The 10458-nt window shown below is 45.1% G+C and overlaps 1 protein-coding gene across 1 annotated transcript in view; it reads left to right on the top strand.

The window, feature by feature from the left end:
- The window catches only part of iqsec3b (IQ motif and Sec7 domain ArfGEF 3b), a gene marked incomplete at both ends in the record, with an annotated part of 68473 nt that extends 66229 nt beyond the window's left edge, over positions 1-2244 (top strand). Inside the window, one exon of the mRNA XM_079500885.1 lies at positions 1771-2244. Within this exon, the coding sequence (XP_079357011.1) occupies positions 1771-2244 (474 nt within the window). The remainder of the gene's footprint in view (positions 1-1770) is intronic.
- Between the last annotated feature and the right edge of the window lie 8214 nt (positions 2245-10458).

Below are 10458 nucleotides of genomic sequence, written 5' to 3'. Positions count from 1 at the left end.
TCATCCAAGATGCCCCACCCCCCCATTTTAGCTGATGAGATCGAAAATCTTAAAACGTGAATAACTCACTTGGCCTCACCAAGTGGATGCACTGGTGAGTTAGCAGGGAAATCTTATATTCAGTCCGGAATGAGATGGGGAGCCAGTGGAGTGAGCGGAGGATGGGTGTGATGTGCTCGTATTTACGCACTCTCATCAGGATCATAGCAGCGCTGTTCTGAATGTATTGGAGCCTTTGAAGGCTCTTGCTAGGGATCCTGATGAGAAGTGCGTTGCAGTAGTCCAACCTGGAGGAGACAAAGGCGTGGACCCACTTTTCAGCATCAGGTAGAGTGAGGGTGGGACGGAGTTTGGCTATGTTCTTGAGATGGAAAAATTATGTTTTGCAGAGGTGTTTGATGTGGGCCTCGTATTGGGGGTCCATTTTAACACCCAGGTTTGTGACAACAGATGAAAGTTAAAGAGTGGGACCACCACCCCGGTCAGCCACTCCCTCGCTTTAAAAGTCAAGTGTAGTATTGTTATTATTTCCATTTCCATCTCTGTACTTTTGTCTGCTTTACTTCACTTATGTATTCTTCTTTCTAAATTGAAATGATGGCTTTGAACTTTTCAAAGCATTGAAGACAATCAGAGACAGTGAGAAGAAATGTCATAATGACAGCACCCTTGATATAACGTCTATCATGTGTTAAAGAGAGAACTAAAGACCGACTTTTTTAACAAAGCATATTATTTTAGTTAAACTGGTTTTGCATAGCATTTTGGAATAGTTCTCCTCAGTGGCGTTTCTGCATGCACTGGCACCCTCTGCCATCTGGGGACCCCCAGGGGTCCTTGAGGGGGATCCATGGAGTCTATTTTATACATCGACATACAACAATGGACAATGGCATATTGTCTTGATGACAGTGCCTGTCATGATGATGAGTGACTTGCAATTATATTCTGATTTGATTTGAGTAACAAGGTGTGTGTGTGTGTGTGTGTGTGTGTGTGTGTGTGTGTGTGTGTGTGTGTGTGTGTGTGTGTGTGTGTGTGTGTGTGTGTGTGTGTGTGTGTGTGTGTGTGTGTGTGTGTGTGTGTGTGTGTGTGTGTGTGTGTGTGTGTGTGTGCCTATTACACCAGTTCAGTAATCATTCTTTTAACTAAGGATTATTGACACTTATTCCCGCACTCCTAAATCTGTATCTCCTCCTTTGCGTTTGGCTTCCCAGCTCGCTCCTGTCTCACACAGTCCCTTAGAGTTGTATATAGTGGTAGAGAGACACCAAGCCCTCGGTGTCACCTCTCCCCTTTTTTATCCCTCTCTCCTGGCTTCTTATTGTTATATACGCACACACACACACACACACACACACACACACACACACACACACACACACACACACACACACACACACACACACACACACACATATACACACTCTCTCCGTTCCTTCCCTCCTTCCCACTTTCTCCGACCAATTGAACATCTCACGTTTCCCTCCCTGGGCTGGTGATGTATCGTGTGTGTGTGTGTGTGTGTGTGTGTGTGTGTGTGTGTGTGTGTGTGTGTGTGTGTGTGTGTGTGTGTGTGTGTGTGTGTGTGTGTACGTGCTTGCGTTTTACTTTCATCCCGCTGCATGCGCTTGCTCTGCATGCCCCGCCTGCCTCATGCCTGCCCGTCAGTGTGTGCACGACGGTACAACTCACCATGAGGGCTGCGTAGAGGCTGCGTTCAGGCTGGTAACTCCTCATGCGTTCTCTCGACTGTTGTTCCTAAACTAGGTGTCAATTCACAACAGGCTGCAGACCTATCAGCTGAGCCCGCCGCCCTGCAGCATTGAGTCGGCCGCCGCCACGCTGGCCCTGGTGGCACCCCCCGCCCTTCTCAGCCCCGTCAGCGTCCCGGCGGGGGGCGGGGGCGGGGGGGAGCTCCGCCCCCCGGAGACCCTTATCCAGTGCCAGCAGATCGTCAAGGTGATCGTGGTGGACCAGAGCGGGCGCGGCCGCATGGAGGCCTTCCTCAGCCAGAACCCCGCCTCCCAGCGGCTCATCCAGTCCGCCATGTCCACGCCGGTGCACATGTTCCGAGACGTGGGTGTGTGTGGCGGCGACGGCGACCAGCCGCCGCTGCCCCCCCCACCCCCGCCCTACAACCACCCGCACCAGTTCTGCCCCCCCGACTCGCCCCGGCCGCTGCACCACACCCTGCCCTTCAGCCGCAGGCGCAACTCCAGCGGCTCGCGCAGCATCGTCTGAGCCCCGCGCACACGCACACGCACACACACACACACACACACACACACACACACACACACACACACACACACACACACACAGTCACAAACTCGCAACATCTAAGGACACACAAAAGGATAAGCACACCCAGAAATGCACGCATACGCGCGCACACATGCACACACACACACACACACACACACACACACACACACACACACACACATACACACACACACACACACACACACACACACACACACACACACACACACACACACACACACACACACACACACACACACACACACACACACACACACACAAACACACGCACATGCACAGCACATGCACGCATGCACACACACAAAAGCACTAGCTCACTCACTTTGACTGGTAAGATAAAAGTAGAGTAAAAGATAAGAGGGGAATATCTGAGCCAGATAAAAGGACAAGGGGAAAGGAAACCAACAAGATTCTATTTATAATCTCCACTGAGATGGTACATTTATTTTGTTCCTGGGGCGTTTCCGGTGGCATTTTTCAAAGACGAAACTTTTCTAATCCTCTAAATGTATGTCACTCAATATAGATTACGCAGGTTGTCCATCTGTTGTTCGCACCCTTTTGGTTTGTAAAGGACACCGTGTGATTTCCATGACTTATGCATCACGAAGGCTCCGCAGCACCACCGGTGTTTCTTCCATCCTTGTGTTTTTGGAACCTAAATGGAGACGACTGATTCAAACTGGGAGTACCAAGATGACGCCTGGATGGATCCTGAAGGTTCTATTCTGTTTGCTTGCGGGGAAATGTTATTTTAAAAGTTCCCACATGTTTAATTATTTTGGTGCGGCTTCGTGTTCTCAGTAATAACAACACTCAAAAAGAATAATTTAAAGCACAGCGGCTCTCTCGCTTCTTCACAATGTAATGTGTGCAGTTGTTTTGAGACCTGCAGGAATGCCAACTTCATGTTCCAAGAAGAAAGATGGCCGACGCTCCAGAGTCTTTATACTGTCATGTAAAATAAGTAGCATAGTGAGCAAAAGGTGTAGCCGCTTCCTATAAACCCACCAGACTCTCAGACGAGACCATTATCCTGATGACAATCATATTCCTTTTTGTTTCATTGTCTATGTACGTAGGAATGATGTTCACGCCATTGCGTAAAATATAAGGACAAAGCGCTTCTTGTCAGTGGCCTGGGCTGATTCTGTGGCACTTTTGGCTTTTGGAGGAGCTCAGGAAAAGATGCTGCTACAGGGTGACATGTAATTAGTGAATTTTGTCACAGCACTGACAACATTGTGTTGCACTGTATGTTTGACGTGATTTTATTGAGGGCGGCACTAACCGGATGTTGTTTAATCCAGTCCGGAATTACGCTGTAGAATCCTCTTAATTGAACTCTGAGAGCGTACGAAATGTAACCAAACCATTTGGTTACCTATGTTCACGCTCAGTTACAAATGGCTACAATGACATTGAGGATTATAACGTGTATGTTGAAATTCCAAAAATGGAAAAAAGTAGTCTTCACAAGGCATGTTTTCTGCAGACGCTTGCCTCGTAAAATGTGTGTCCATGCAGTAAACTCTCCTTAGAAAAGAAAAAGATACAACAGGGTAAACCCCCCCAGCTCACCTCTCATAAATTATATCCCTCCCCATATAGTCTTTTCTTCATGCCTCTTCGGAAAATTCTCACGAGAATATCATAGAAGCAGCGATCGCTTACATTACTGAATGTTACATCATGAGAAGAGAAGTTTGTTATAGTGTTGATTCCAGCGCAATCTCTTTCATCCACAACGCAGATCAGTGGTGTCTCAAAGTCTGAGCTGGTTCTATCCAATCACCAGTCTCGCTATCAGAGACATGCTGATGTATCATGTACCTTTTTGCACCACAGAATACAATGGATATATTGTAAATAGATAATATAGATTTAATATGAAGAAAAAAACAACAATAAGTGACTGGAGTACCATTGTGTGTATGTACGTATGTATTTGTACAGAGAACGTCTAGTTTAAAAGATAAAGACAAAGGCATATATAGTTATTATAGTTCTTGTTATTCCAAATGAATATCTGTTGCTACGAGAGATGGAAACGGGGCAGCTTTTATATAGACTATAGTCCAGTTACCATGGCAACACACTGATATTATTATAGACCTCACATAATTATCATATTAAATTATCATGTCACATTATTACAAGATTATTATTAATAAGATGGCTGTGCTGCACTAGGGTGTGATAAGGGCTATGCTGCAACAGTAACGACATGGATCACTCAGTAAGTATTCACACCCACATACACTCACACAGGTATGCACAGTTGCACACACCACGCACGCACACACACACACACACACACACACACACACACACACACACACACACACGTACGATGTATGCCTGATTTATAGTGCTCCGCATGACGTCGGTGTTGCGTGGCAAAAATAGCACATCTACGCTCACAGCGCAAGTTATGCGCTGCTCGACACCGACGTGCGACAATGCACAAATCAGGCCTTTCAACAAGCCCACCCACGCACGCCACGCACATACTGTAGCTGCCAAAGCAAATGTTAAATGTCCTTTGGAATTTGCTCTCATAATTCAAGTCAGGAACCCCCCACTTTGTTTACTATCGATGTCTGACCGTGGGAAGGCTCGACCCGTAGGCCTACTCTTCTACATCTACAGCATGATTTATTTTCATTTACAGAACATGGGAGGAATTTTGATCCTATAAGCTTTGTGTCGTTGTTGTCAGGGCATGTTGGGTTGATTGATGTCATTTTCTCCTCCTCCTCTATCCCTACTCTCTGCCCTACTGCACCTCCCCCCCCCCCCTCCCCCTCCCCCCCGCCACCCCTTACACTCTCCATGGTTGTCATGGAGACGTGCCACCCTCGCAACCTCAGGCCGAATTTGTGCTTTGTCATAGGAGAGTATCGCACACCGGAAAGAACTGATTTTAAATGAGTTGCGACAGTCGATGCAGCACCTTTTTTTTGTTGTCGCTGTCGAAAGCCAGTTATTTTCAGCGTGCAACACTTTGGTACGATGAAGCATGTGTTAGGTTTCACTGTGGAGCACCCTCAGTACTCAGTGCACCCTCACACCATATTTATAAAGGAGATTTATAATGAGCAACATGTTTACTAAATAGAATCTTTCTAAAGTTTTCTGTTTGAAGAGAATGAGAGAATAAAGTAGTTTTTACGCTGTCTGGAAGTCTGAGTTTGTTCGACTGTATATTGTGCACATGAATCTGACTGTGTGCATAGGCCTACCTTGTGTGTGTGTGTGCGTGTGTGTGTGCGTGTGTGCGTGCGTGCGTGCGTGCGTGCGTGTCTGTGTATGTGTTGGCCCCCAAGCTGTCTGCAACCTTAGAGTATTAAAACTCACTTCTGCCCCCTCTAATGCATGCAATTGCAGCAGGTGTGCTTGGACCATGGCGGAATGAAGGAGGCACTGGGAAATGTCTTCGGCAGCATTTTGCGGTGCTACAGGCGATACGCTCTTCTCCAGCCAGCTCACACACCTGCTCTGACTCCCTGCATGCAGTTATTAGAGAGTGCAGAGTAGTACACATTTTGCAAGCATTCTTGTCAATAGTACTCTGAGAATACTATTGACAAGAATGCTCGCAGTGTGTGTGTGTGTGTGTGTGTGTGTGTGTGTGTGTGTGTGTGTGTGTGTGTGTGCGCGCTTGTAGGGCTGGGTTTTATATCTAACTGAATAATGAAAATTACACCAAACTTGAGATTAAAGCTGCTATAAGCAATAATATGTCAAAATTTGAATGACCTTTTTTTGGTATTCAGACAGCCAGCAAAGGGTAGAACGCTCCCAAAAAGAATTGTCTCTGTGCCACATCTAGGGGCCGCAATCTGCATTCAACACTGTCCCCCCCCCCCTCAAAAAATAAAAAAATTAAAAAAGTGTTTTTTGTTTTGTTTTGTTTTTTAACTCTGTCCCAAAAATTGAGGAGACACTGTGGAGGCACTGGGGGGACAGTGGGGACACTGTGGAGGCACTGGGGGTCCATTGGGGAGGCACTGTGGGGACACTGGGGAGGCTCTGTGGAGGCACTGGCGGGACACTGGCACTGGGGAGACACTGGGGAGGCACTGGGGAGGCACTGGGGGGGCACTGGGGAGACACTGGGGGGGCACTGGGGGGACACGGTGCAGACAGAGTTGGGACAGAGTTAAAAAAAAAAAAAAAATTATTTTATTTTTGGCGCCCCTCCCCCATGGCGCTCGAAGCCGTTGCTTCGTCGGCCTGTAGGAAGAACCGGGCCTGCAGAGACTACATTTTTTTGGGAGCGTTCTACCCATTGCTTGCTGTCTGAATACAAAAAAAGAAAGAAAAAAAGGTCATTACATTTTTAGGTGCATTAAGGTGTTAGGGTTTAATGTGAAAAAATAATCTATCACTCAAAGATTTGGCGGCCCTCCTGTAGTGAGGACCCCCCAGGGGTCCCGGACCTCCTGTTGATGACCCCTATGTATAGTGTTGTTCAGTAACAGGAGTCTCCATGTCTCTCCAGCCAGCTCTTTATTAAAGGTCAGGATACCAATTTGATCCAATCAGGATAAAGAACTCAGACAGGATACAAATTTCACAAGTGAAATTGGAAGTGATGGCACAAAGAAATGAGCAGACAAAATTGGAACTGTCTGGAGGAACACTATCAAATTGAAGCTGATAAATGGGTACTCTTTCCTGGCAGAAAGTTTGTCACCTACATGAAAATGTATTTTCTTATCAAAGAGAGAGCTGGAGAGACAGGGATACTCCTGTTACAAACGCTATAGCAATTATTATAGATTGTCATGCACTCTAGGGCAATACATGACAAAAAGGGAGTCCACACACAAGGCAAACCTTTTATATTATATATTTATTATTCTAAATTAAAATACGTTACGCAATAATCAAATAACCTGGTATGAGATGTGACAATGTCAGTAATCAGTCATGTATGCAGTGTATAGGATGTATGGAGTGTGCTGTGTGAGTGTTGTAAAAGGTGTGCAACTGCTTGGAAAGCGAGCTGGCTTGAGAGCATGGAAGGAGAGGCCCATGTACTCTCCCAAACCACACCCCTCTCAGGTGTACACAGTTTGCCTGACGGCCTGCTCCACTCTGCCCTAATCACCCAGGCTGCCGGCTAGCCTACAGTGAGGCAGAGGGGGCAGGGCCGTCACAATAATATAGTGCCTTAACCTTTTAAGTTAAATAACTCAGAAACTACAAAACATTTCAAAGTAAAAAGTTCCAGCATGTGTCTCCACAGAAAGCTGAATTATAAAAAGTGTGAATGGAGTTTATAGGTGAAAGTGATTTTTTGATTTGCCAACATCTGCCATTGACCCCCATTATAAGTTAATTTGAAAGCACGATATTTCTAAAACTATGAAACATTTCAAAAATTCATTTTCAGGCAAACATGTCCACCATAAGATGAACCTATTAAAGTTTGAATGGGGTTTCTAGGTATAAGTATGCCTAGCCTATATGTAGAACTAGTAGGATGCCAAAGTTTGTGCAATTGCCATTGAGAATGCATTGGGCGTTTAAGTTAAATAACTCAGAAACTACAAAACATTTCAAAGTAAAAAGTTCCAGCATGTACACGTCTCCACAGAAAGCTGATTTATAAAAAGTGTGAATGGAGTTTCTAGGTGAAAGTGATTTTTTTGATGTGCCAACATCTGCCATTGACCCCCATTATAAGTTTCTCAAATTTGAACTATATTTCTAAAACTATGAAACATTTCAAAGATTCATTTTCAGGCAAACATGTCCACCGTAAGATTAACCTAAATAGGTTTGAATGGAGTTTCTAGGTGTAGCATGAAGCATGTGTAGCATGCCAAAGTTTGTGCTATTGCCATTGAGAATGCATTGGGCGTTTAAGTTAAATAACTCAGAAACTACAAAACATTTCAATGTAAAAGTTCCAGCATGTAACTCCACAGAAAGCTGAATTATAAAAAGTGTGAATGGAGTTTGTATAGGTGAAAGGGATTTTTTTGACGTGCCAACATCTGCCATTGACCCCCCCACATTTCTCAAATTTGAAAGTGCTTTCCTGGTCTAAACCTTACCTTTAGGTCTAAAGGTCCAAAGGTATAAAGACCTTTAGGTCTAAAGACCTAAAGGTCTAAAGGTTTAAAGACCTTAAAGGTCTAAAGGTTTTTAGACCTTGGTCTAAATGTCTAAAGGTCTAACGATCTAAAGACCTTAGGTCTAAAGGTTTAAAGACCTTTAGGTCTAAAGGTCTAAAGACCTTTAGGTCTAAAGGTCTAAAGACCTTTCTAAAGGTCTTATTAGCCCAGGCCACACTTGCTACAAACTGCCATGCAGACTGCAGAGAGAGAGCAAAGACAAATTTATGCACCTTTTGTTTTAGCATATTCTCACTGTCTCTGTTTTCCCCAGGTATTTGATGACGATGATGCTGCAGCTGTCCAAGAGGCCATCTCTTCTAGTGTCCTGAGCATCTTTGAGTACAGCAGAGGTGGTGGTCTCGACAGAACGGCCGGGGGATCCGCAAGTAATTCCGACGGAGTATTAGTCCTAGGTTGTCGTTTGTCTGACCAATGACTGAACTAATTACTGCACCCTAGGCCATAATGACCTTTAGAACATACCTTAAAATATTTTTTAGACAGTCATGAGGGCTATCATCCACGAAAACATTAGGCCAATGACTTTTAGAACATACTTTTAATTGTTTTTAGAAGTAGCCCTGAGGGTTGGCCTCCATGAAAAGATTAGTACTTTAAACTTGAATTCAAACCATATACTTTGGGAGACATTTTGCGTCCAGCTCAAGAAATATTTTCTGAAACACCTCAAAAGTGTACTTCAAAGGCTTGGGGTAGGTAAGGTCCAATGCATACATCAGGCCCATCAGGTAGGTGCAAGTATTTGCAACATCAGGGATACCATTATGGCCTAACGTTTTCAATGAGGCTATAGCCCTCAGGGGTACTAATACAACATATTTACAATATGTTCTAAAGGTCATGGCCTAATCATTACCTCTGATAGACACACGTTCATGCCAATGTGTTAATGGACTCTATATTTGAACAAATACAATTATGTTTCTTTGTGTTTTTGTTATGCACTGATAATTTTGTTAAGAAAAGCCAAACACTGTGGGTCCAATGGGTTCCACTGCCCACAGAGCCATAGAGAACCACAGTACACTGTGGGTCCAATGGTTCCACTGCCCACAGAGCCATAGAGAACCACAGTACACTGTGGGTCCAATGGTTCCACTGCCCACAGAGCCATAGAGAACCACAGTACACTGTGGGTCCAATGGGTTCCACTGCCCACAGAGCCATAGAGAACCACACTGTGGGTCCAATGGGTTCCACTGCCCACAGAGCCATAGAGAACCACAGTACACTGTGGGTCCAATGGGTTCCACTGCCCACGAAGCTATAATTTTGTGGCTGCATTTACTTTGTTTTAAAAAACTGGATGTTCAATAACTTCCTTCAGCTCAACGATAACAAATCAGAAGTCCTAGTGTTTGGTCCCCCCCTTGCCAGAGCCCACATCGAAAATAACCTCGGACCACTACAACCGAATCTCAAACCCACTGTCAGAAACTTAGGTGTCATCTTTGACCCAGACCTCAACCTCCAACTACACATAAAGAAGGTCGTCCAATCTTCATTCTACCACCTCAGAAATATTTCTAAAATCAAACCTTTCCTCACCACCTCCGACCTGACTAAAGTAATTCATGCCTTCATCTTCTCCCGCCTAGACTACTGTAACTCTCTCTACACCTGCCTCTCAAAAAAATCTACCCACAGTCTCCAACTAGTACAAAATGCCGCTGCCCGTCTCTTAACCGGTTCAAGAAAGTATGATCACATCACACCCATTTTAGCTTCTCTGCACTGGCTGCCAGTTGAATTTCGAATCAATTTCAAAGTTTTACTCATCACATTCAAAGCCAGCCTAGGTCTTGCACCACCCTATATCTCAGACCTACTGCCCCCATACATACCAGCCCGCAGTCTGAGATCCTCTAATAAAGTACTCCTAGCCCTACCAAAGGGGCCCCTGAACTCGACCGGTCGCATGGCCTTTTCCTTTAGGGCCCCCACCCTATGGAACGCTCTGCCCCTGGAAATCAGGCTCGCTGAGTCAGTTCCACATTTTAAATCGCTACTTAAA

Source organism: Electrona antarctica (assembly GCF_951216825.1).
Source record: "Electrona antarctica genome assembly, chromosome: 5".
NCBI lineage: Eukaryota > Metazoa > Chordata > Actinopteri > Myctophiformes > Myctophidae > Electrona > Electrona antarctica.
This window is presented reverse-complemented; position numbering and strand designations above follow the sequence as displayed.